Source organism: Thrips palmi, unplaced genomic scaffold (genome assembly GCF_012932325.1).
Source record: "Thrips palmi isolate BJ-2018 unplaced genomic scaffold, TpBJ-2018v1 HiC_scaffold_4, whole genome shotgun sequence".
Lineage (NCBI taxonomy): Eukaryota > Metazoa > Arthropoda > Insecta > Thysanoptera > Thripidae > Thrips > Thrips palmi.
In genome coordinates, this window is record NW_023144631.1 from 2,392,194 (window position 1) to 2,419,099 (window position 26,906).

At 62.3% G+C, this 26,906-nt stretch overlaps 1 protein-coding gene across 2 annotated transcripts in view; it reads right to left on the reverse strand.

Annotated features, from left to right (window-relative positions):
• Nucleotides 1–48: 48 nt before the first annotated feature.
• LOC117649725 overlaps nt 49–26,906 on the reverse strand; it is a 76,520-nt gene continuing 49,662 nt past the window's right edge. For both annotated transcript variants that reach the window (XM_034392709.1, XM_034392710.1), the window contains exons 3-7: nt 13,498–13,814; nt 2,989–3,190; nt 2,753–2,908; nt 2,506–2,679; nt 49–2,241 (exon numbers count right to left, since the gene is read on the reverse strand). In XM_034392709.1, coding sequence (XP_034248600.1) covers nt 2,063–2,241; nt 2,506–2,679; nt 2,753–2,908; nt 2,989–3,190; nt 13,498–13,814 — 1,028 coding nt within the window. In that variant the 3' untranslated portion in view covers nt 49–2,062. The remainder of the gene's footprint in view (nt 2,242–2,505; nt 2,680–2,752; nt 2,909–2,988; nt 3,191–13,497; nt 13,815–26,906) is intronic.

Below are 26,906 nucleotides of genomic sequence, written 5' to 3' on the forward strand. Positions count from 1 at the left end.
GAGAGAAAGAAAAGAGCAAGTTGTTACTAAAGATTGATGAAGTAATGGTGATATGTTCGAATCCCAATTTATTTTTCAGAACTTATACAATGGTAAACCTATACATGTAACATTTTTCATACTACTATAATACTTCTGATAAGATTTTCATTAATCAAACGTAGCAGCTGAGAGGAAAAAAACAGTGAATGAAGATTTTTAATAATATGGTATAATGCTTTGGGTTCTTCTGTGGAAGACATTGTAAACAAATGCAAAAGTACCTAAGAAAGGCAGCTGATAAACTAAAGCTGTTTTACCAAAGTAATCCATGCCAGATAAAGGGGAAAAGGATGGAGCTGGATCTCTATTTATCCAGTTCAATATGGGAGTAGATTTGTTTCACACATATCACATAGTTTCAGAAAACTTCTTGAGAGAACTACATTAAGGATTATCCAGTATCTGCATAGAATCAATGCCACAATAAGCTTTAAGGTGGAGGTAAATTTAGTTGTGCCCATAAAATATTTTCCTAGTCTGCCAGCAGAATCATGTTTCACGTATACCACACCGCACATACACAGTATAGGCCCTATGCGAGAGAAGAAAAAGTTAACAATAACGCTGCAGTATGCCTAAACACCCATTTCAATAAAACCAACACAAGTAATGAATGAGACTACGAATAATGAAGTCACATGATGTGCCACTCCTTTGAATCTAAACATGAAATTTTCTGTTACCATGGCTTGCATCATTTTTATTTATTGTCTAGAGCACTTGAAACTGTCTTGATTTCCTTTCATTGTAGACAGGAAATTTCTTTATGGGCACATTTTATACCTCTGCCATGCGATATGTAACTTGGTTCTGACAAAGTGATGATAATGATGGGTACTTCTGCTCTGCACATCAATCAAATAATTTTAAGATAATGTCAGACTGAGAAAAACAAAAGATATGTGGGCTTAAAAATGATGATTAGGTATTAGCTTAAAGTTATCTCAACCTCTTTTTAATCCTCAAGCGTATCACTCTATATCTCACTCACTCTTTGGATAAACACACACACATTGCATAAAAAAAACTGAAGCAGTCTAAGAAAAAAAATAACAAAACAAAATTCTATGCAATGATGATGTAAGAAAGCAGTAAGAATAATAACTGTAACAATTTTATCACTGACATCTAAATTTCAGAATTGTGAAAAACTTTCTTCATCATACATTAGGCCAGCAAATTTTCATTTTGTTTGATGTTATTTCCCCTATTTCCAGTTTTCACAATAATTTTCCTTTAAAAAAAAAAAAATTGAGTATGTGATAACTTTAGTAAATTCCTAATTGATGTCCCTGTGCTACATGATTGCAAATAGATCAATTAATACCCTTTTTGTCTTTTTGTCTCAACAATAAACAACAAAGTTGCATTGGCTTACACAAATTACGAAAGCTAGAGGGATCATTACAATAGTTTTCCTTTTTACAGATATTTTTGAAAATGGTACATAGAGTTTTTGATAGATACGTTGTAACAAAGTGACTTGATAGACAGCTTTTTCTAAGCGTTTTGGAGGTGGCCCACTAAGCAAGGAGCTACAGGAATTTAATCACAGGGGCAATACAAATTTGTAGGATATGAGATTTGGATTTGATGAGAGCCTCTCCCCCATATCTCTCTTCCCTTTTCATTTTCGCACCTCTTTCTCACCCTCTCTCTCTCTCTCTCTCTCTCTCTCTCTCTCTCGCCCACACAGACACACAACACTAACGCACTTTCTCGCACCCTCTCTACATCTCTGATTGGTGAGGCACTTAAATGGTGCAGGAGCACCGTGGGGGGTTTCAAGGCGACGATCGACCCTACTATCTAGTTCCACCGCCTGGGTCATTTTTACTATTTCTCTCTCGCTCGCCCTTTCTCTCTCTCCCTTTCTCTCGCACACGCACGCAAACTCTCACGCACATTCTCTCACAACACGCACACAGCCACACATTGTTGACGGGGCGACGCGCCGCGTGTCACAGAGGTGGTCGCTGTGTCGCTGTCGCGCAGGGTGGAGGTGGTGGCGGCTGCCCGTCTAGAAGCTGTCCACGTCGAACATGTCCAGGCTGCTGGCGGGCTGGTACACGTCCTCCTCCTCGCGCACCGACAGGCAGTCCTTCGGCGAGCACGTGACGCGGCCCACGGGGCTGCACTCGCACTGCAGGCAGGACCCCGTGTCGCGGGGGAGCACCTCGCCCACCCGGTAGCTCGATCCTGGAGAAGGCAGACCAGACGGGGAACGTGAGAGGGGCTGGAGTCGGAGTGGCTCACCTACGCTCCTCCGTTCTGTCTCTCTCGCACTCTAGCGGCACGCCTCTTAAGTGTGAGAGAGACAGCGGAACCGCACCGGGGACTGCCGCGCACGCCATCCTCGCCGCAGGGCGCCTGGCAGGTAGGCAGTCCCGGACGCAGCCCTGTTCGACGGGACCGCATAGCCAGCACGGGGCTCGCCGTTGACGTGAGGCGTGGCGTACGTACCCAGGACGTGGCACATGAGCTCGGTGGTGGTCGGCACGCTGGTGGTCGTAGTGTTGGCGGCGCTGGCGGCGCTGGCGGCGGTGGACGCGGCGTGGCCGTCGTGCACGCTGCCGTTGTTGTCGGGCCCGGTCGCCGCGGAGGCCGCTTCCGTACCGGAGCTGGCAGGTTGATCGCCTGAAAGGGAAAAACGTTTCGCATTAAAAACTGAAAACGGTTAATTTTTCATGGAAGTTGTTTTCTTTACTACCTAGTCCGGGGACGGCGGGCTGCGGGTTCGTCGTGGGGTCCTGCAGTGCGCCAGTCGTCTGCAGCTGCTGGCCCTGCTGGCCCCTCGACGGCGAGGTGGTGTCCGTGGCGGCAGGCGGCGTGGCGGAGACAGTCGAGGTTTCATTCTGGGAGGCATCTGGAAAAAACAAACAAAAGGAAGTGAGGGAGGGGGTCGCGGAATTCGTACACGCGCCCTCCAGGCCCCACTCCACCCACCGTCGCTCTCCGCGGAGGCCTGCTCGGTGGCCGAGGTGGCGGTGGCCGAGGCGGCGGTGGCGGTGGCGTCGTCCTGGCAGCTGCTGAAGGCGGGCCGGCCGCGGCACGGGCCCTGCGCCGTGGAGGGCGGACAGTCCTGCCACCAGCAGAACACCTCGCCGTCCAGGCACACGCAGAACTCGCACGGGTCGGACCGCGTCACCTGGAGACAGAGAGGGAAGGCTTTACGAGGGCCGGCTTCACTTTTACTGGCTCTCTTGCGGAACACCGAAAGGGAGTACCACTCGGGCTGCGGCTAATCCACGGTCTGCTCTGATCCTTAAGGGGCGACCCGCCACCCCGCTATACCTGTTGGGACTGCCGGGATGAGGATCAACTTCCCCGTGAGACCCCGCCCCTAACCTCGCCCAGCTCTTGGCCCAGCCCCCTCCCGCCTTCGTGTCGCTTATCAGGCATCGCAGACAATCGGAGGCCTCATATTGGATTCCGAAATGGTGCTGAAGGAAAGTTGGAGTAGCGGCTTGTCACGCCACCCGTTCCCGTTCCCGCCAAACTCGGCGGCGCGGCGGCGCATGCGTGGACAGTTTTGGCGGGAAGGAGGCGGCGCCGCTTCTGGGGACAATGCCGCGCCGGATTCCCTCCCTTCGTACACAGTGTACACAGGCTAATCCGGCCTGCGCTCTCCGAATGATGGGAAATTCAGTTGGCCGGCAACAAAGGGAAGGACAAGTTCAGCACTACTGGGGGAGAAAAAGAAAGAAAGAGAACGAACGAACACACGTACGCGTTGCGTTCATCGCTCGCTTTCATTTTGGGCGGGAAGGGCAGGGAAGGGGTGCAGTGCACAAAGGGCCTTTCAAGCGCAGAGCGACGCAAAGTGCAAAAGGAACTTGCAGAAAGCTGGCTGCTCTCGCTGCTCTCGCCATTGTCGGCCCATTATTTCATCAAAGATCCGCGTCCTCTTTGGGTCACGCTGCCGATCGGTCCGACGGGCCGGGCTGGGCCGGGCCGGCATGCCTGTCTGCACTGCCGCCAATTTGGCGCCTTTTTCCCTCTCGCCCCGCCTCGCCCCGCCTCGCTTCCAAATGCCGCATGGGTCCCTTCTCGTTTTTTATTCACCCGTCCGGCGAATATGGAACGGTACCCTTCCTTTTTCGCCCCCCTGATCCAACTGCCGCGCCCGTCACGCCGAGCCGCGCGGAGCGTCGACAAGGAAACGAAAAAATAATAAATAATAAAACCCCGGCGGGCCGCTCCGCGCTCCGCCCGCCGTGCCGCGCTGCCGATTGGACTATCAAATCAGCTGATTGGCGAGCGGCGCGCGCCGCCATCCCCCGCCGGAGGTCGCGCCGCGCCTAGGCCGTCAGGGCCGTCAGGGCCGTCAGGCCGTACGCGTGTGCCCCTCGGCCGCCCTGTCTCTCTCGCACCCCATGTGTCGCGGCACGAGAGCTAGAGGGAGAGAGAGAGGGGGGAGAGAGACATAACCCCGGTCGGAATGAGCCTGCCGCGACGCGAGGCCTGCCTGCCAATCAGTGCAGGCTCCCCGGCGACGTCGGCGACGGCCTTGGCGGCCTCGGCAGAGGTTCGCGACGATTGTCAAGTCCAGGATGAGAAATCCGGCGCGCCGCAAAGAACCCCATCCAACTACCAGGCCGCGGCGGTGGGAACGCTCGCAAGGCGCGCCGCGAAATTAGAAAAGTAGGCGGGCCGCCGAAAGGCCTAAGGGGCTGGGCTGAGTGGGGGCCGCCGCCGCGGAGGGGGCCGCCTGCCTAGGCAGCACAGCCAGCCGGCAGCCACGCCTATCCGTCTTACGCCTTCTTAGCCTAATGCCGCGTGGCAAAGTCTCTCGGAACAAACTCCGGCACGGTTTGAGAGGCGGGGCGGGCGGGGCGGAGCGCACACAGACAGCGAACATCCCAAGGCAATGATCGGGACGAGGAAACGCGGACCGGGCCTGTTGCTGAGGCAGGCCGGCAAGGCGGCATTAGAGACCTAGAGACTGACGGAGAAGCGCGGGCGCCGATAAGCGCACCAACAGTTTCTCATACTCCCCGCGCGCGGCCGGAGAGCTGTCTCATATTCCAGACAAAATGGCGGCCCACGCACTTAACGGCTGGAGAAGGTTTTTCGGTCACAGCTTCCAAACCGTTCTAGATAGAGGGGTATAGTAAGCGAGCCGATTGTAGGTCTCTGTACAAGCTACAATCGGCTCGCTTACTGTACCACTCTAACTTGAACGGTTTTCGAGCTGTGGCCGAAAAACTGTTCGGTCTGTCTGCTGCGCTCCGCCTGGCCCCACCTTACCGCACCGCTCTCCGTTCCGCTCCCTGTCCCCTCCCCGCTCCCCTCTGGGCCGGCCCAGACAAAATGGCCGCCAGCGCGCGACGGCGCCCGCGCTTCTCCGTCAGCCTCTAGGTCTCTAGGCGGCATCGGGCGGCACCGCCACTGGGAGGGAGGGCCGCCGTTGCACCGCCTTGTACGCACTTTACAAAAGTTTCCTTTTGTAAAGGCCGCGCCAACGCTTTTAGCCCGAGTGCACTGCGACTAAAACACTACACTCCCCGGCACGCCTCTCCAATATGCAACGCCCAAAGTTTGTGCTCGGCCGCTTCGCCGCTTCGCCGAGGCAGATGATTGTGCGTTCGCCGCGCTCGCCAGACGCAGCCAGACGCACGGCCCACAAAAGGGACGCTGATGCGCGACGCTGGAAATGCGCGCCGGCAGACTCATTCCGAGAGTCGCCTTCGTCGCTCTGTCTCTCTCGCACTCACGGGGCGTCCCGCACAGGTGCGGCATCTCGGAATCAGTCTACTGAGCCACGTTTTGCTGGTTTCGCCGGCAGAGATGGACCGTAGCGGTGGAGATACAATGGCGTGGCGGCGAGCGCGGCGAGGGAAGGCCATTAAAAGCCGAAGCCCGAAGCGAAGCGCGCTGCGAGCGTGGCGCCACTGTAGCGCCATGGTAGCGCCAGCGCAGCTCCGGATAAGGGATGGCAAGGGGTGGAAAACAATAAACCATACCTTGCTCACGAAGCCCTGCTCACGGAGCTCGCTCGCACCCTGGAGGCTGAGGAGCCTCGCTCTCGCAGCCCCGCGGACCCCCGTTTAGCGCGATGCGAAGACGGGGCGACGAACGGCTCTTCGGAACCAGCCTGCTGGGACACTGCGCACTCCACTCGCGTCGCGACCCTGGAGGCTGAGGAGTCCTCTGCTCTCTCGCAGCCCCGCGGGACGCCCCGTTTAGCGCGAATGCGAGAGACGGGGCGACGAACCGGCTCTTCGGAACCAGCCTGCTGGGACACTGGCGCACTCCACTCGCGTCGCGACCCTGGAGGCTGAGGAGTCTCTCGCTCTCTCGCAGCCCCGCGGGACGCCCCGTTTAGCGCGATGCGAGAGACGGGCGACGAACGCTCTTCGGAACCAGCCTGCTGGGACACTGGCGCACTCCACTCGCGTCGCGACCTGGAGGCTGAGGAGTCTCTCTCTCTCGCAGCCCCGCGGGACGCCCCGTTAGCGCGATGCGAGAGACGGGCGACGAAACGCTCTTCGGAACCAGCCTGCTGGGACACTGGCGCACTCCACTCGCGTCGCGACCCTGGAGGCTGAGGAGTCTCTCTGTCTCTCGCAGCCCCGCGGGACGCCCCGTTTAGCGCGATGCGAGAGACGGGGCGACGAAACGGCTCTTCGGAACCAGCCTGCTGGGACACTGGCGCACTCCACTCGCGTCGCGACCCTGGAGGCTGAGGAGTCTCTCTCTCTCGCAGCCCCGCGGGACGCCCCGTTTAGCGCGATGCGAGAGACGGGGCGACGAAACGGCTCTTCGGAACCAGCCTGCTGGGACACTGGCGCACTCCACTCGCGTCGCGACCCTGGAGGCTGAGGAGTCTCTCTCTCTCTCGCAGCCCCGCGGGACGCCCCGTTTAGCGCGATGCGAGAGACGGGGCGACGAAACGGCTCTTCGGAACCAGCCTGCTGGGACACTGGCGCACTCCACTCGCGTCGCGGAGCACGCCAAGCACGCGAAGCAGAGCCAGTCGACCGGAAACAGCGAAAGCCCCGGTGTTCGAACCGCCAGGGTCGCCAAACCTGACGACTCTCTCCGGTAATCGCGTCCAGTTGCGAGACGCTTTTCTTGGGGGGCAACATATTTTTCGCTGCCCTTAAAGCTCCGCGTGACCGGCGGGGCCGGTGTTACGACACAGCCCGCTGGAATCGGCTGGACCGACCGGCCGGTCGCCACGTGACGCCCGCCGCCCCGCCGAGGCCCCCGCCGAGGCCCCCGCCGCCCCGTGACGTAAGCATTCGCGGAGACCCTCTCCGCTCCTCTCCCCGGCAACAGGCTAAGTGCCGCAGCGCCCCCTCCCCCTCCCCCTCCCCCCCACTATCGATCTCCATCAGTGATTTCATTTTAAGTGGCCGCCGCTCCGCGCCGCGCACCGCGCGTCCGTCCCAGCCACAGAACAAAACGCATCACATTTACGCACTATGGGGGTCGCGCCGTGCGGGCTGTTTCCTAACAGTGTGTCCGTCGCCGGTCTGTCTCTCTCGCACTCACGGGCCGTCCCACTACGTCCCACGGGGCCCGTGGCGGTGCGAGAGAGACAGCACGACGCGTGCCTCGCGCGGCTGCAGCGTCACCTCCGGTTAATTCAGTCGGCGAGTCGGCGGCGTTCATTTGGGCGATTTACCGCGGCCATGCCTCTTCTTTATTAGCAGTGGCGGCGCGACCGTTGCCAGTGACGTGCCATGCCCGGCCATGCCGGTGCGAGGGGGAAGTTGTAGTACGCGCACAGTCGACGTAAAAAAAAAATAATTAATTTTCTTTCAAAAAAAAATAAAATGAAAAATAACCATGATATGCTACGGTAATACGACCTATGTCCGCGTCGTTTGAAATACGACCCCTTTGCCTTTACGCCACTCTGACGGCCGGGCCGGGCTGGGCGGCCGGCGTGGCGTGGCCGTGGCATGCGGCCCGCATCAACGTCACCCCGATACAGTTTTACGCCGTGGCCGGCGGGCCAGCGGCAGACTGGAGCTGCGACGCTGCGCCGGCTGTTACTTTGAGTAGCCGCCGCGCCGCCCGGCAGTCGGCCACCTGTGCCGCCCCCGCCGCCCCCCGTGCGGGATCTGCGGCCTCGGCGCCACGGCGGTCCGCTAGCGGGCTTTATCCTCACTCTTCGCTCGCCTTTAATTACGACAAAAAGACAAAACGGGAAGGAAAGGAGAAGAATCGGTCTCACGGCCGCATTAAGGCTGGCGGAGTGGTTTTGGCTCGCCGCGCTGCCGCGCTGCCAGGCTGCGATGCGCCGCATCTAGAAGCCCCTCGGAATAAGCCTTGCCTCGCTTCGCCGCCAGCCTGGCCACGGTCCGCGGGGGAGGGGAGGGGGGGGGGCGGCTCAAGTGTTTGGACGGAAAAATTAGACACACAACTCAATGCTTCTCTGATTCAACTCGTGAATAATTTGGGGCGTCGAGCGGGTGGAACGGGGAGCGGGCTGGGCCTGGGCCGGGCGGGCTGGCCGAGCGCGATTACAAACAGTCGTTCCGTCGCTCCGTCTGTCTCTCTCGCACCACCACGGGGCGCCACCCGAGTGCGAGAGAGACAGACGGAGCGACGGCAAGACTCTTCGGAGTGGGCCTGCTGGCTGAAAGGGTGGCGACGACGCGTCAGCGCGAAAACGGACAGAGAAGAAGACAGCGCGAAAACGGACTAGACGGAGAGACCGAGAGAGTACAGTGGGCCAGAAGACCGGCGCAGGCGGCCAAAACTCTAGACGCGTTTTGAGCTCCAGAGTCTCTAAATGGGACTCGAACGAAGCGTGTGACCCCACCAATGGATTCCTCGTTCGGAGAGCAATCCATTGGTGGGGTCACACGTTCAATTCGAGTCCCATTTAGCGACTCTGGAGCTCAAAACGCGTCTAGAGTTTTGGCCGCCTGCGCCGGTCTTCTGGCCCACTGTGGAGAGACGGAGACACGCCCTCCTCGCGTTAGAGTCACACGACAACGCGTCTCGGCATCGTGTCACCATCACAATTTCATCAAGTATTTTTTTTTTAGGCCGCGTGGAGCGTCGTAGGGAGCAAAAAGAAGAGGGGCCATAAAAAAATTGTCGGTGTATTTTCTTTTCATCCTTCCGTCCCCTGGCCTCACTCACATGACGTCACATGACCTCTGCCACGGGGATCGCCGTCGCGGAGGTATCTTTTAAGTGCCGCTATGAATAGTACACTTTTGATGCCGCCGCCGCACCGAGTGGCGCACGGACGCGGCGCACGCCCCCGTTACCCTCATGCACCTCGCACTCCTCGCACTCCTCGCGGTGCTGATGAATGGCGCGCCGCCCCCACCCCTTTCACTTGAAATATGAGTAAACTTTAACAAGTGCCGGATCCTTGTTTTACAAAGTGCATTAGCATTCTCCGAGTGCCTCTAATAACCTCTTCATATTAGTCGCTGCGCGCCGCTCTGCGCCCCGCCACCACCCCGCGGACCGGGAAGGGGGCGTGTTGGGGCGCGGCGGCGGTCGCCGGCGAGGCCAGTCTGGGCCACCTCGGGGCACGTTTTGGGCTCGAAGCTCCCCCGACCCGAACTGAGCCGCAATGAGTGCCGAGTGCCCCTGCGAGGTAGGCCGCCGTCCGACAGGCGTGTGTGCCGGTGGCCTGAACGCCGCTTGGCAGGCGCCGAGCCGAGCCAAGCAGCACATTTCGATTCGACCTCTCTCTTCCTCACACGAGAGTTGAATGAAACACATGAGGGCGCCGAGGGATCGCCCGTCGAACGAGGAAGAGAGAAAGAGAGAGCGAGCGGCTGCTCTTCGGGATCGCTCGGCTGAAGCCGGGCTTGGATTTCCCGGTATTCATTAGTCGCGATCCCACATCGACAGCAGAAAAGAGCAGCCGGGGGAAAAGGGGGGGGGGGCAAAACAAAAGAGAGTTGACGGGGCGGCCGCTTCCATCATCGCTCTCCTCCCTCTCCCTGCTCGTCCTGCTCGTCCTCCCGGCCCCGTACGTCGGCAATGCCACCGGGGCAGCGCCGCAGCGGCCGCGGCAGTGGCGTAGCAGGCGTAGGAACGGCGGCACCGGACGCTCCCAGTCGGAGGGGACGCAGTAAGGCGGCCCGGGAAAAAGCAAACCCACTGCAGCCTTGACTGCACTCGACTACGCCGGCTTCTCGTCTGCTTAGCGACGCCGCTGCAGCACTGCAGCACACCCGGAGGCGAGGACGCCGCCGTCTGGGGGAGGCCGAGGCCGAAACGAGATCGCATCACCGTCGCCGGCTTGCCATGCGCGACGGCGTCGTCTGACGAGGCGTCCGCGTCGCTGGGCTCGGCCTGGGACGCTGCTGCTGCCTGCACGGCGCATATCGATAAAATTACGAATCCGTGCGTGGCGCGGCAGAGTGAATTGTTGACGGCATGCCTCGGGGCGCGGAAGGGGAAGGGGGAGAGTGAGCGGCTTTGAAGGCGGCCGACCGGAGAGGCGCTGGGTTCGAGCCCGGGTGGCGGCGGCTGACATTTTCGCACCGGTTGCCCTGTCTACCCGCGTAGCCGAGCGCAGCCAGCCAGCATGCTCTGAGTGCTACTCGCAGCCACATCCGCCAGGGCAGCGCCAGGGCAGCGCCAGGGCAGCGGCAGCCCGGGGCCAAGGGGTTGGTACAGTGCCTGCGTCAAAACGGCACCGGCCGTCTGCTAGTGGCGGCCGGGAGGCTTCCAACGCGCGACGGAAGGGAGAGAGACAGAGGGCACGGGGAGAGTGGCGGGCCTGGCAGGGCTGGCGACAACGGCGCCAGTGGGGCGGGGGCGGGCACGGCACGCGACAATCCGTTAAGGTGAACTGTTGTTTTACTCGCAAAAGGATAAACTGCGCGCTTTGCGAGTCAATGAGGGTATTAGGAGCGAAGTGGTGGTGCGCTCCGCCCCGCCCCGCCCCGGCGGCCTGCGCTGCGGTCGGCACGCCGTGTGACCGGGGCAGGGGGACGGGGGGACCGGGGGGTGGGTGGGTGGGGGGGGGGGTGATTGCATCAAAGCGCTTCCGTCCCCTGGACAATAGAGGACGGAGGATAGGAGGGTGGGGCACCAGAGTCACGACTTTCGGAAACTTAATTTAGTTTCCAAGTTTTCAATTTGTAGGAGTCATTTTTGTTCTGACGGCGTCGAGCAGAGCGCGAAGACTAGTCGCGGGCCGAGACTTGGCCTTCTCGCGGTGCGCCAAGCGAAACCATTACCGTTTCGGGCATTTCGAAAAACGACCACATTGCCAGCAGAGCGCAGCAGAGCGGCCGGGGATGCCTGGCGGAGAGAGAAAGAGAGAGGCCCGAATATAGAGAGGAGACGAGGAAAGAGAAAAATAAAAAAAAATCCAAGGGCGGAAACGAAGGCGGAGCTGAGGGTGTGGCGGTGGGCGGATTGGGCTTAGGGACAAGGAATAAAAAATTAGAGGGGATTTCGGGGACAAAAGGAGGAGAGAGAGAGAGAGAAAAGAGTGAGGAAAGAGGGAGGAGGGCACGAGTGAGGGATCATAGATTTTGCGTAGTCATCCCTTTATGGCCCTCCACTGCGCCTCCGAGGCTCCCAGGCTCCGAGGGGCGACGGGGCGACGGGGCGACGTCCTCTCAGCCCTGCCTTTCAGGCTTTCAGCCCAGCAAGGCGGCAAGGCCCGGCCCAGCCCTGCCCCATCACTTGAGCCGTGTGCCCGTGCATTCCGAAAAGTCCAACACTAAATTACGGGAGAGGCCCGCCGCGAGGCTACATTTGAGAGGAGCCCACTGCAAGGTCCGTCATTGGGTGGCTGAGAGGGACCGCGGCTCTAGTGCTCGTTGCGTGTATCAGCCTAGCGCCGTTTCACCGAAATACCGTTTCAAATTCACAAACTGCGTCACCTTTTCTTTAATCTGACCATCGGACGCAAAGGATTGCAGATTAACTGATGGCCTGCTGTGCTTTCCACTCTCTTTTAAACTCAACGCCCTAGCTAAATTATTCAAAATTCGAAAACGGGTCTCGCAGTTTATCATCGATCCCCTGGGCGCATCAAAAAGTCACGAACGTTTTCCAAAATTAATTCACCTTTCCTTCCCTTCGGCTCTTTGACGGGGCGCGGAGAAAAGGGGTCGGCGGGCACGTCGTCGGGGAGACCGTAAAGTTTGCCCTCTTCGGTTCGATCCGGGACGCGGTCCGGGACGCGGTCCGGGACCAGGCCGAGGCCACCAAGGCCGTGAGGCTGAGGCCGGTCGTTCCGCGCAACGAAACAAAAGGCCGTGCATACAGAATGGCTGGCGAGGCGAGGCGAGGCCAGGCCTCCGCGACGCACCCAGGGAGCAAGCAGCCATTCTGTGCGGCTGCGCCCTGCGACGCCCTGCAGGCCTATTCCGAAGAGTCGTTTCGTCCGTCTCTCTCGCACTCCCGGGGCGTCCCGGCGTCCCGCAGGGGGCAGGGGCGCGGTGCGAGGGAGACAGAGCGGCGGAACGACCTTTCGGCATCGCTCGACTGCGCCAGCATTACGTCCTGCCTTCCACCTTCCGTCCTCGCCTCGCGCTGCCCTTCCTGCCGGAGGCCCGCCTGTCTGTCCGTCTGTCTGTCTGCCTGTCTGTCTGTCCGTCCGTCCGGCTGCCACTCGGCGCTGCGGCCGGCGTTGCTGAAAACAATCAAGTCGGCGTTCCGGCAAAACGGTTATGATTATAAGCGCGGCGCGCCCTCCGCACCGGCGTGGCGCGCCGCGCTCAGCGTTTGCATCGCTACACGAGCAATATCGCTGCAGCGCGGCCGGAGGGCCGGAGGGCCGAGGGCGAAATGAAACGGCTCGCCGAGGAAGAGGCGTCGCCGCGGCCACTGGAAAAACGGGAAAGCTCGCAAAAACTTGCCCCGGGGGGGGGGGGGGGGACGTCCACCCGGGCAGGAAGAGCGACCTCACTGTGACGTGACGACGCCGTGAACCTGAGCCTCCCTTTTCCCACGCCGCCCCGCCCCGTCCCGCCCCGCCGAACAAACAAGACTCGGAACGGAACGATTTGGCTGCACGGATTACTGCGCATTCCGCGCGCTGCGCCGCTACATCTACATCCTGCCGCGCTGTGCCACATCGCCACACCGCCACACCACTACATCGCACGGCGCTAATCTGCACGCGCAGCTGGCGGGGCGGCGGCCCGTCACCCAAGCCAATTCGCACGTTGATTGAGTTAGCCGCGCGGCCGCGTGCGTGGGTTCGAACACCGCCAAACTCGTAATCTTTTTTTTCTCTCCGCCGGTGTACTGCACAGTGGGCCAGAAGACCGGCGGAGGGGGCCAAAACTCTAGACGCGTTTAGAGCTCCAGAGTCGCCAACAGGACTCGAACCGAGCGTGTGACCCCACCAATGGATTCCTCGTTCGGAGAGCAATCCATTGGTGGGGTCACACGCTCGGTTCGAGTCTCACTTAGCGACTCTGGAGCTCAAAACGCGTCCGGGATTTTGACCGCACCCACCGGTCTTCTGGCCCACTGTGAGCAGGCTGGCCGCTGGCCTACCTGTTGTCCGTGCAGGAAGTGCCTGCCGCCGATGGCGCAGGGCGCGGGGTTCTCGGAGGGCGTGCCGGCGGGCGTGAGGTGCACGCGGTTGCCGGTGCGCGCGTACGACTCGGTGGCGGGCCGCGCCACGCCGGCCTTCACCTTGCCGCCCGCCTTGACGCTGCTGCTGTACACGCGCTCCAGGCGCGCCGTCGTCGGCCGGCCCAGCACGGGGCCCTGGGGCTGCGCCTGGTCCTGGCCCTGGCCCTGGCCCTGGCCCTGCGTCCGGCCGTCCAGCAGGGACGTCTCCAGCCCGCCCACGATGGCGGACGTCGGCGCTGCAACAGAACACAACGTCACAAAGTGCTGCAGGCTGATGTCGCTCGGTCTCTCTCGCACCCCTACGGGACGCCCCATGAGTGCGAGAGAGACAGGGGAGCCGGGATCTGCCAGGCTGACCGTCGTGCGGGGTCATCCCGGACGACGCCCCGGCCAAGGCCCCGGCCGCCTCGCCGCCGGTAACTGACACTCCTCCTCCTCGCCTCAAAGCAGGCCGGGGAGCCGGCCGGGGGAGGCTGCTGCTGCTATAGCTTGTTAGAGCTCGCGACGAGGGGTGGGGGTGGCGGCGGCGGGGGGCACTTTGGCGACTTTGGGGCCGGGGCGCTGCGGGGGGTGGCGGGGGCGGCGGGGGCAGGGCGCTCACTTCCGGTGACAGGACGTGGAAGTGCCGGACACCTCGGCCTTCCGGTCCAGCCAGCCCGAGGGCCGAGACCGAGGGCCGAGGCACGTCGCCGTCGTCCAGAGAAAGTGCGGAAAAGGGGGCGGGTTTAATCATCGGCAACGAGCGGTGTGCCTGGCCTGCCTGGCCTGCCTGCCCTGCTTGGCCTCAAACAGCGGGCGCTGCCGCCCCGCCGGCCCACTGGCCCCGTTACCGCCTGCAGTGCGCCCCAGCCCTGCGCCCCAGCCCTGCGCCCCAGCCCTGCGCAATGTGATGCGCAACAGCATAGGGCGGCCAGGGGCAGGCCGGCAGGGCGGCAGGGCGGCAGGGCGGCAGGGTAGACGGACAGACCCAAGCGGCGCCCTTTTCTTCGCTCTCGGTTTCCAAGTCGGGCTTTTCAGGCGATTGCAGTCAGGCGGAAGTCCCGCTTCTACCACCGCCCACTTGACCTGAGGGCGCACACGCACACACTAGCAATCACTCTCAGACACACACACGCACACACTCGCAATCACACACACACACACACACACACACACAGAGAGAGAGAGGCCAATCTCCACGGGCGCGCGGAAGCAGGCCACCAAGTAGACCGCCTTGAAGAGCCCCTCCGGCTGCAGTTGACGCGCGCGGCAAGGCGGCAAGCACGGCGGCACGGCAGGCGGCGGGGCAGGCGCATCATCCACTCGTTCACTTTGAATGCTGCAGGCTGCAGCGCGGCAAAGATCGCGCGCATCGCGCACCGCGCGCGGGGCGAGGACGACGACGGGGGGAATCACTCGCTTTTCCACGCCGGCGCGCCCGGGGGGCCTGGCGGGGCCTGGCGGGCGGCAACAAGGAAGAAGAAGGCGATGCAGTGGTGGCGGGAAGGGGGCGGGGCGGGGCAGAGGACATCGGGAACAGGAAATCCGTCCCGGGTAGGGGGAGAGGAGAGGGGAGGGCATTTCGCCGGGATGGAGTCGCTCTGCGCCGCCCCGCGCCGCCCCGCCCCCGTCGCGTCCTTACATATGACAACTGACATTTTCATTTTCCGGCCGCTCTGAATAGCGTTGATGAAAACTAGGTCGACAAGACAGATTGAAGAGCGCACCGCGCAACCCCGCCCCGCACACAAACAGGCACACACACAGAGGAAAGGAAAAGACAGGCCGCTGTGCATGTGTGTGTGCGCATGGGGGTACGGCTCGCCCCACTGCACCGCGCGGCGTTGTGTGTGTGTGTGTGTGTGTGTGTGTGTGTGTGTGTAACTAACTCGGCGTCGCGCGGGTTGCGGTTCGTTCATTTTTGTTGCACAAACTCATTGCCACCACCACGTCAACTTTGCTCAATGTCCATTCCAGGCAGCAGATCCCGTGTGCGCGTATCCTGGTCCCGGACACCGTAAACTGGAAGCTCAAATTTCACGGCACGGCAAGCCCGACACGCGCGCACGCACACGGGCGCCGAAAAAAAACACAGTAAAAAGCGTGGAGCGCACCCGTTTCGCGCTTATCTCCAATCGACATGATCGCATGATACACTTTCGTCAACGGCGGCCCCGGAATTCCATTTTGCTCCCCCATTTCTATGCAAATCCAGCCGAGAGCAGAGTGTAGAGTTTCGGCGCGCGTCTTGTCGTTCCGCCGCCCCGCGTGCGACTGTCACTCAATCCTCGGCCAGGCTTGATGAACGAACGACGCCGGCGCAAAAACGGCACCGCGTCGTCCGGAGTCGAACCCGGGGCCTGACCGCTTTGCTCACCCGCACGCGACAGCCTCGCCAGAAGGGGAGGGAACACTAATAGAGCGAGATGAAATAATAAACGAGACAGGTCAGCCCGCCCGGCCGTCCGGCCTGCCCGGCCCAGCTCAGCACTCTCGCTGCTGACGAAGGACGAGGAAGGCCTCCTGCTGTCGGCCTGCCTGCCTGCCTGCCTGCCAGCCCCGCCTGTCGGACGGACGGCCGCCGGTATCGGCTTAGCGAAGAATATCTTGTTATTGTCCGATTGCTATTCTGGTTGTCATACGGCGGCGGTTCACGCCCCCCTGCACACTGGCCTGTCGGGCCCCTCTGCCCCCCGGAGGGTTTCTCTTTGAGGCCTCGCCGGGCCACCCTAGTCCGACGTCCCTCGCCTCTCTTCCAGTGTCTCTCCAGAGTCTCTCCAGCTTGACGCCAGTGCCTCTCGGGCGTCCGTCTATTGCCCTCCAGAGTCTCGCCGGACCTTCTCAACATCCGAGAAATTCAATAAAGATGGCTTTACCGGCTGGCGGGGCACGGGCGCTGGGGCTGTGTGTGTGCGTGTTTTTTTTTTTGCAGTGCATCTCAGGGAGGGCGGCGTCAAGAAGAGCAGTCAAGCGTCACTTATTGATCGCAGTATCACCTCCCCGCCCCCCACCAAGACAAAATTTGTTTGTCCATTTGGGCGAAGGAGACGGGCCGGCTCCGCCTTGGGTACCTCTAGTCGCCCTCAGCACACACCCGGTGTAGATCAGGCCTGTCGTCAACACACTGCTTCCAACACTGGTCCAGACCGGTGGTGGACGGCTTCTGCCAGATGCTTTTCCCTCGGCTGCAGGGAGAGCGTTTTCGTGGCCACTGCTTTCCCTCACAATTGTTGCGGCCATGTTTGCGAGACCCATTCAATACCAGCGGCCCCGCTGGGATGACTAGAGCGATTCCACTTGGAACTTGCCTTTCCCTGTCCTTGATTGTCTTTGCCTGACTCGTCCCGACTCGGCCCGTTTTGCGTGGTGCACTCCACCGTGGCCCGGCTGGACTGGGCGCCGCCACGCTCGGCTCGGCTCGGCTCGGCTCGGCTCGGCTCGGCTCGGCTCGGCTCGGCTCGGCTCGGCTCGGCTCGGCTCGGCTCGGCTCGGCGTGACGTGTCGCGGTTCGGGCGCAGCGCGTCGTCTAGGAGCTCCTCGGCAAGCAAACACTAAATTGCTTTCCCTCCCCGGGTAAACGTGTTCGGTTCGGCGGTGGCGTCGCCCGGGGGGCGCGGCACGACACGGCACGACACGGCCAGGACACCGATCACCTCGCCAAATATTTTCGAGCCTAGTGGCGAGGGCGAGGCGCTGTGCGAGGCGAGGGGTGTGGTGTGAGAGAGAAACCAATATCAGGGCCGCCGCAACCAAAACAAATGAAAAGAGAACGGCGGAAGCGGCCGCGAAACACCCTGCAGACGCCTCCGCGCCGCGCCGCCCCGCCCGAGGGGACGCCGGGGCCGGGGCCGGGGCCGGGAAGGGGGATGCAGCCGACGACAACGTCGTCGACGTCCTCCTCGAGGCGCTGGGCCGCTGGGCCTCTGGGGCGCTAGAGCAATTTCTAGGCCCAATCTACGGCCGTCTGGGGTAGGGCTTGGGTTCGCCCCAGGCCGCCCTAGGCCCGGCGAGGGGCGCGGTAGCGGTGGGCGTGCTGGGACGGGCCGGGGCCCCACGGCCCCACGGAGCAGGCATGGAGCAGGGGTCCGGAAGACGAAGCCAACAGCGAGCCGAGGTGGGACTGGGTCCGTGACTGGGTGGCGGCGCGTTGACATCGATATGAATATAAATCTGCGCGCCCCGTCCCGTCCCGCTGTCCCGCCTCCACACGTGCGGCACACCGAGGCCCGCCAAGCTCCAGTGACTCCCTGGCCTGGATCCTGGATCCCAACCCCGTCTTCCCCGTTGGTCGTCGCGGCACCGCAAGGCAACTCCGCGGCCAACTTGGTGCTTGGTGGCGCAGTCCAAGTACTGCCGCCGCGGTTTGGTCCGTCCGGCCAACTACCCGCCACGGCGCGCCGTCCCGGCCTGGGATGCACTTCGGTACTTCGGCCTTGCGGTCTGTCGCTACTCCAGCTCGCTGGCCGCGGCCTGGGCACCGCACTGCGAGCTCACTCCGAACCGCCCTCCCCTCCATCTCTCTCGCACCCATGGCTCACATTCCCGCGGAGCGCCCGCTGAGTCCAAGAGAGACAGAGAGACGAAACGTTAGTTTGAGCCTCGCTGTCCAAGGCCCTGCCGAGCGATTCAGAAGATCGGTTTGTCGCTCTGTCTCTCTCGCACCCCTAAAGAGAGCCTCATGAGTGCGACAGAGACAGCGCGGCGGGCGCCGGCGGGCGCCGTCGGCGAACCACGCGGAACGCGGACACGGTCGCGTGCCCTCAGACCCTCGCGGCCGCCTCGTCTCCGGGTCTAGCGCCGTGCCGCCGTGCCGCGCGTTGGACATGGTAATTGGGTGGAGACTCGGAACAAGGGAATGTCGCCGGGCGGGGCGGGGCGGGGCCTCTCCGACGTCCAAGCAGGATCGACTCCCGGGGACGCGCGGCGAGGGCGGCGAGGGACGAGCCCGGAGGGGGGAGGGGAGGGGGGAAGGGCCTGGGGATTTATCGGACTTAAGAGATTTCAATCAGGCCGGCAGCGCTCCGGCGCTCCGGCCGCGTTCTCTTTCTGCTCCCTTGGCTGTTAGTGTGTTGTGTTGGCTTGCCCTGGATTGTGTGATGGCTTGTGTGTGGCTGGGGGATCGGGCGCGTGTGTGTGTGAGTGTGTGTGTGTGAGAGAGAGAGAGAGTGAGGGGGGCGGGCCGGTGCCCTGACCAAACACCCGACCGTTTCTGCGTACGTGCGCCCTTCCCCCAATACCCTTACTTGGCCCGCCCCGGCCCGGCCCAGCCCGACCCAGGCCCACCCAGAGAGCCCAAAGCCCAAAGCGCTTCTCGCCTTCCGAGTCCAACCAAAACCTCATCCCGGGGGATGGCTTGGCCTGGCACGGCCTGGCACGGCCTGGCACGGCTTGCCGGTGACGTCCTCGCTTATTTTGTCTCCTTTTTTCCCTCGCCGCCTCGCCTTCGTCTTGCGCCGCCCTCGGCCGCCCTCGCGCGACGACGGCTCAACTTTCCCGTCGCCAATCCCCCCCTCTCTCTGTCTCTCTCGCTCGCGACGAGGACGAGACGCAGCGCCGCGCCAGCCAGCAGCCAAGACACCTCGAATCACACCTCAGCGGGCCCGGCTTCGAGCAGCCGCCGTCTCTCTCGCGCACTGGGGCGTCCCTCAGGGTGCGAGAGAGACAGAGTGGCCTGCTGGCGGTGGGCCCACGTGACGTCACCGCCGTGGCGTGCCGCTCTGTCTCTCTCGCACTCACGGGGCGTGCCGTGTAGGTGCGAGAGAGACAGACTCTCAGCCTGCAGCGGGTAGCGGCCCCCTCCAGAGGGGCTTGTCCCCCTCCGTATTTACGGCACGGCTGGCTTCGACACGCTGTCACACATCACTGTGTAGCCCGGCGAGCCCGGCTGCTGCAGAAAGAGGAAGGGGGAGGGGGCGCAAAGAGTTCGGTCGGCCCCGCGGACCCTCAAGTTTCACCAGAGAGAGGCGGCAACTTTCTGGCACCTCTCTGCCGTCCGCGGCTGTCTGTCTCACAGTGTCACTGTGTGCGTGGGCGTGTGTGTGAGTGGGACAGTGCGCGCCCGGCCGGCCGAGGCCCATGGCGCCTGCGAGGTAGGCCGCCGCCCGGACGCCGCGTTCGGCGGGCTGGCCTAGCCGCGAGTTCGCGGGCGCTACAGCGCCACAGAGCGCGCCAAGCAGCAGGCAGCCAGGCCGCGCGCGGACGGAGAGGGAGGGGAGGGGGAGGGGCGAAAAAGGGATCGAAGCCAGGAAACGTTCTCATCGGGGAAATAGGCTCGACTGTGTGTGTGTGTGTGTGTGTGTGTGTGAGTGTGTGTGTGTGTGTCCTCTGATCTCCCTCGGCGTAATGCATGTGGGTATGGATCGTCGTGGAGATAGGCTGTGACCTGCATTGTCGACTTTCAATCATGGGGCCCGTGTATTCCGAGCCCCGGCGCCCCGGCAGCAGCAGGGAACTGGTCTGGTTCGGTCGCTCTGTCTCCGTCGCGCTCGCGGGGCGTGCCGTCCGGGTGCGAGAGCGACAGCGGCGACGCAACGCCGGTTCGGAATCCCTCGGCAGCCTCGGCGCCGCGGCAGAGACTTTGGCAAATTCTATTTCCAAGGTGAGAGTCAAGATGGCAGGGGGCCGCGGGGGCCGCGGGGGCCGGGGGCCGTGTGTACCGAGACCGCCGAGGCGCCGTGCCGGCTGACAGCACCGCGGGTCGGGTCGGGGGACGTCCGGGACAGCAGCTCGACAAAAAAAGGAAAAGAAAAACCCTTGTCGTGGAAAAAAAAGGGGCAGAAATAAAGGCGAGCTGAACGACGAGGCTTCGCCATTCTCATTACGGCCTCGGTCTTTGCTCGCCGGATTGAACGAGGTTTGCTTCTAAGGTAACGAGTTCGACTCCCAGCGGGGGCGGTGCCGTGGCGGTGCCGTGGCGGTGTCGTGGCGCAGCATGCCCCGTCCTCCGCACCGCGCTGATGTTCTCGTCGACACTTTGTCTTCGGGCGGCTGGGGAATCGAGGAGCCCGGCGCCCATTATACGGCATCGAGCAAAAGGGAAAAAAAGGAAAATAATTGGTAGGTTTTGTCGACAGAGTAGCTCTACCTTCCGCGCTCTTATGCTGATTGCCAGCGCGCGGTCTCATCCGATCCAATACCGGTATGCTGCCCCATCTGGCTCTGGGGAAAAGGGGAGGGGGAGGGGTGTAGGCCGGGAATGTATGAGTGGGCGGCGGAGCGGGGGGGGGGGAGGCACTTTAGTGCGGCCACTGTGCGCCAAACAGACTGTTTCCAGCATCTCTAAGGCACGCGGCGGGAGGCAACCACACAAAAAAAGGGAAAGAAGAGCAGTGTTTGAACCCGCGCTGCTTGCCTGGGCCGGCCCGAGCCACCGCGACCGAAACTCGGCCGCGCGGCAGGGCGCACTCTTTCTTGCCGGAACAAAGAACAAAGCGGCGAGGTGAATCCTTCTCGGGACAATCGTGTGCATTCCGCGCAGCCAGCGCGCAGCCAAGCCTTTCCTAGCGCGCTGTAAGCAAAAGCCGCGAGGGGATTATTCCCGCCACTTTTTCGCCGGCCGAAATGAAAACCGACCAACCGACTGCCCCCCCCCCTCCCCTCATCGCCATGCCGCGCGGCGCCGCGGCGCCACCATCCCCCGGGATTCACGGGATTTGGACTTCTTACGGTGGAGCCGCGCGGAGCCCTCGTCCACCGCGGCAGGTGTGGCGTGGCGGCCTCGCCCGGCCCCGGGAAACAACAACAACAAGAATAAAAACAATCCGGACGGAGAGGGAAGTGAAAAAAGGGGGAAACTTGCGCGCGATACTGCGAGAAGGACGCAGCGATAACGCGTGTCGGCCTGCTCTAATGGCCGCCAGGTTGATGGCTGCGCTGAGAGAGAGAGAGAGAGAGAGAGAGAGAGCATGCGGGATGAGCCTGCAGGATGACAGCGCTGCGACGGCCTTACACGCTGGTTTACAAGGCAGGCCGAGCGAGGCTGAGACCGTCACCTTTGTGAGCCCGCGCCCCCACCCCACATCAGCCTCCCCCCCTCCCCTCCCCCGCCGACAAGCAGGACGATTATCAGATACTGGCGACGCTCCAACAGGAGTAGCCAATTATTCTGCTGTATCCGGCACGGCCCGGCCCGGCACGGCACGGCACGCCATTCAAATTCAAGCGCGCCCTATCAAATAGTGGTGCACTTAGGCGCACGTTCGCAGTCCTGGCCTGCTGCACTTGAAAATTTCCGAGTCCGGAGATATCGACAAAATTTCCCAGCGGGCTTTCGAGCCGTCGTGATACTCCCACAACAACTCACAATCATGGAAGAAACATCTTCGATGTTTTTGTTTTGCCTCAGCGACGAAAAGGGAAATACTTGCAGAGAGGAAAACAAAAGTGCATGGGGCTGAATGGTGATGACCGTGCTCATTGTGGGGAGCTCGTCGTCACCGTCGTCATCGTCCTCACCGCCACCGCCATCGCCGTCCTCACCGCCAACTGAAGGGAAGAATGAACCTCGAGGACGCGGCGCTACTCATCTTGCGCCGGACGGACAGCACGGCGTGGCACGGCCCCAGGAGGCAGCCGAGGCCCTCATTAAGGCCCCGCCCCGTCCCGCCACTGCAGGTGTACTGCAAACTTGGGACAAGTTTTGCCGAGTGAACGGCTTCAATACTTTACGTGAGGCGCACAACTAGCTGTCAGGGGGGACCCCGTCGACCCCAAGGGGGGACCCCAAGGGGGCCTAGCGGGGCCTAGGGCCGCAGAGGCTCCCACCAGTTTCTCCAGAGTTGGCGCTTTCGTGCCGACCAGAATGTCGATTGCCTCAGTGTCTCTGGCGTGTGTGTGTGTGTGTGTGTGTGTGTGTGTGTGTGTGTGTGCGCGCGCGTGTGTGTGGACAAGCCTGGATTAGGCGAGAGTGGCAGGCGATAGTGATTGGGCCGTCTGCCTGCATTCTGCGTCGGAACAAAATGATGAAAATGCATGAGTATTCGGTAAACAAACAGAGAGGGAGGCGGGGACGGTCGGCCGGCCAGCCAGCCGAGAGAGAGAGAAAGAGAGAGGCGACGGGCGTACCGACAACGCTTTGTGACATTCCGTGTTGATCCAGTCCGTATTGTTTTGCAGCAGTGCGGCCCGGCCTGGCGCACTGCGCAGCGCAGCCCCTGGCCGTCAACAAGCTTGGCCGGCTGGCTCATCCAGGTGCGAGGCTGGCCAAGCCATCCGCCCTTTATTTGACTAGTTTTGCAAGCTGACCCTGCGCGAGACTAGTGCGAACCCGCCTGCTGCCGCTCACGCGGCGCGGCCCGCGCGGCCAGGACGGCCACCGCGCTGCGCTCCTCCAAGTCGACCTAGTTAGTGGCTAAGCTTGTTGAATCATTAGCCGCGAGCCGAGCGGACGAGTTTCTGGCCGAGTCAGCCAACTTTCTCGGAGATCGCCGGGCGGGCCACAGTGGGCCAGAAGACCGGTGGCGGCGGCCAAAACTCCAGACGCGTTTTGAGCTCCAGAGTCGCTGAACTGAACTCGAACCGAAACGTGTGACCCCACCAATGGATTCCTCGTTCGGAGAGCAATCCATTGGTGGGGTCACACGTTCGGTTCGAGTCCCATTTGGCGACTCTGGAACTCAAAACGCGTCTGGAGTTTTGGCCGCCTCCACACCGGTCTTCTGGCCCACTGTGTGGCGGCCGAAAGAGCCCCCGTCCCGTCCGCCCCACCGCATTGTTGCTCCACGCCGCTCCACGCCGCTCCACGCTGTGTACGACTGAGTATCAATCCGACGCACAAAGTGGCTCCATTCCGTCTGTGCTGCAGGCCGATCCCTCTCTCTCGCTCCCTTACAGGACGCCCCGTGAGTGGGAGAGAGACAGCGACGAAAACGACTCTCGGAATCAGCCTGCTGGCGGTTCTGGCGGGAAGCCGAGCGGCAGCCGGGCAAAGATCAGAGCGCCAGCGCCCAGCCGGCCGAACCCCGAATCCAGGGGCTAGAGGCCGGCCTGGCCTCCGAACCCCGCACTGGCGGGCTGCCGGACCAGAGGAATACTTGGGCGCCAATCACTGCTTTGGGCGGAGTGAGGCCGCGGGGCCGCGGGCCGTCAAAGCAAACAATGTAGACCGTGGAGGGGCCGGCCGGGCCGGGCCGGCCGAGGAGTCCGAGGAGTCCGAGGAGGACGAGGAGCCCGGCGAGGAGAGGACCAGCGCAAAGCTTTGTTTTGCCATCGCCAAGTTGGCGGCGGACTAGACGGACTCTGCGGATCGGACCGAGGCGGCCATCGCCTGGCGCCGACTCCGGCCTGGCCCGGCCCAGCAGCGCCACCGCAAGCCGTCCTCTGCCCGCCTCTGGCAAGGCGGTGGCCTGCAAAATCACTCCCTGAAAGCTTACGACGGTCAAAGGTTTTCCGAAGAAACCTCTCGGGGCGAGTCCGCGTCCCGTCCAAACGAGTCTTGGGGTCGGACCGAGTGAGTTGGCTGGCTCGCGGTGGGTGCGTATGCGTGCCTCTGGCAGCCTGACGGCGGCCTGCTGCGTGCCGTGGCTCATCCCGCAGCGAGATTATTGCTGTACTTATGACGTCCCACTTCCCCCCGTCCCCCTTTCGCCCCTCCGTCTTGGCCTGCTTGGCTTTTGTGCGCGGCCCCGACTGAGGGGCGAGGCCGGCAAGGCGTCCCAGGGGCGGCACCAGGAGGAGGAGGGGGGGGGGAGCGCTCCTCAGCCTCGCAGCCTCGCTCTCGTGGAGGCTGAGGATAGTTTGGAGCCTTGAGGCGGTTCCACACACAGCGCGTTATTAAGCACGGTACATTCTCACAAGCCAGCCCCCTCCACACACACACACACACACACACACACACACACACACACACACACACACACACACACAGAGCGCGTGTACTTATCCCCGCCGCACTGGTGGGCGCCGCGCACGTTTAGAGGGCACACGCATTCTTCGAAGGAAAGGGGTGCGCGTGTGTGTGTGTGAGTGCGTTCGTGACCGCGTGTGAGGCTAGGTGTGTCTGTGTGTGCGCGCGCTCCGTGCGTTATCGTGCTGCGGCTTCTGCCAATGGCGCGGCCCGCCGCTGCTGCTGCTGCTCCAGGGACTCGTCTGAAAAGCAACAGGAGCAGCACGGTGGAGCACGGCGGAGCACGGCGTCCCGGCTAGGCAACCCGCAGAGCGCCGCCGTGCCGCCGTGGAGCGGGTCTGGCCGCGAGACAGGGGTGCTGGCTGGGGATTTGGGACGAAGCGGACTGGCAGGACTGGCAGGCACAGCCACCGCGAGAGAGACCTCCGCTCGAACGAGATCTCCAACGAGACTGGCAGCCCATCAATGAATGAGTCCGGTCCCCGGGGCCCGGCCGGCGAGTTGGCCATCCGGATGGAGCCAATAGCCGCCCGGTCCGCGCTGCCGGGCCCCGCAGGGACTGTCCTTAAAGCACGCCGCCAGGGGGCCGGGCCGCGGTCGGCCGCCCAACCTGCGTCCGAGATAGGCAGCGGTCCAGGGCCACCCCTTCTTGGCGAGCGATTAGGGTCGCCGCGTGATATGCAGAGGGCCTGGCTGCCGGACTAGTCCGAGGGAGGCACGGCCGACATGGCGGAGGTACCGTTGGAACCAGCCTTGTCTCCCACGGCGGGCCGCGCTCTGAACGCTACCCACGACGTCGTCCCGGGACGTGGTCCCCCTTCCCCTCCCCGCGTGTGCGAACCGAGCAAACACGCGACACAATACGCCGATGTGGAGATGAGACTTACCGTGTGTGCCGTCACGAGGACCGGGTGGGCGGGGCGTTTTCAGGAGTACACACACACACACACACACCTACACACATACACACACCGCACGAGGCAGAGCGCAGTGCGGCCACCGGCGTATACCGCCGCCACTGCTTATTTGCAGGCAAAGGCAACAAACGTGCAGCCTGCATCATATGCGACGCCGTGCGCCGTGCGCGCCCTGAGCCACGGTAGACTTATTCCGAGCGCAGCGATGCTAATTTAGCTGCGAGTAAGCAAGGGGGGGGGGGTGCGAGTACACGTGTGGCGTGCTGGCAGGGACAAGGGGCAAATAAAACCGTACACGCTCGAGTACTCTATGTGTGTGTGAGTGAAAAAGAGAAGAGAGAGAGAGAGAGAGAGAGAGAGAGAGAGAGAGAGAGAGAGAGAGAGAGAGAGAGAGAGAGAGAGAGAGAGAGAGAGAGAGACCACATATCAGGCTTTCAGCACCGTGTGCGAGAGGATGAGTTGTAGGAGGACGAAAGGACGATCCCAGGGAGCTAATCGAGCGCCTGTTGGTCGGACGCAGGTGTCTGCTCCCGTTCCCCCTCCCCCCTCCCCTCGTACACTCGACTAACTCGCCCCCTCCTCCCGGGCAACAGGACGTCCCAGGCCGTCCCATCCCCCAGGTACGACTGTTCAGTTCGCGCCCGCCCCGCACCGCCCCGCCCCGCCCCCCTGGTCTTCGTTTGTCCCCATTAATTAGATAGCTTACAGCCGCCCCCACCCCTCCCCCTCCCCGGCGAAGCGACGTGGCCGCGCGAGGCCGTCAGGTAAATGGAGCGAGAGGATTTTGGACACAAAGTTGGGAGTGCAGTGAGCACCTTCTCGCGTTGACGAACCGCGCCGCGCCGCGCGAGCGAACGAAGGAAATTGGGGTGGAATAAGTTTGGGCGGCGAGACGAGGCGACGCGACGGTGCTGCGCTTCTACGGCCGTCTGGCCGTCGCGACGGGCTTTGGACGCGAGTGCAGCGGCCTGCAATGAGTCGATTCGTCGCTCTGTCTCTCTCGCGCTCACGGGGTTCTCCGTCAGGGTGCGAGAGGGACACGCCGCCGTGCCGCGCCACGACTTTCCTTTCCACCGTTCCGCCGCGAAGCGCGAAGGACTCCCCTGGCGCGGCGCCAGTCAGGATTCCAGGATTGCGGCGCGAAGGGCCAAGGACGCGGACTGCGCCGCGCCGCGCCCCGACAAGGTGTCCGGCACCACCTACGCGCGACGGCTGCACCGATTCGTCTGAATGAAGGGCCGGAAGGGAAGCCCTGCTGGGGCAGTGGGAGTGCATGGAGCATAGGCCGCGCCGAGGCGAGGCTGGGGCTTAGGGCACGACCTGAGTCCGCCACGAGTCAGGGGTGATCTCCCGCTATGCCGCCACGCCCCGCCACGCCCCGCCACGCCCCGCCCCTGGAACACTCACTCCGCGACGAATGGAGCGCGACCGCCGCGACCGCGCGACCCGCACGCCGCCGAGGACGTCGCGGTCGCGGCGGGGCAACCAATTTCCTGGCGGGGAAAAAAAATCCATTTCCTCTGGAGGACGCCGATTTCCCTCGCTTTGCTGCCTGAGCCCCGGCCGGGAGGCTGGGGGAGGGAGAGGGC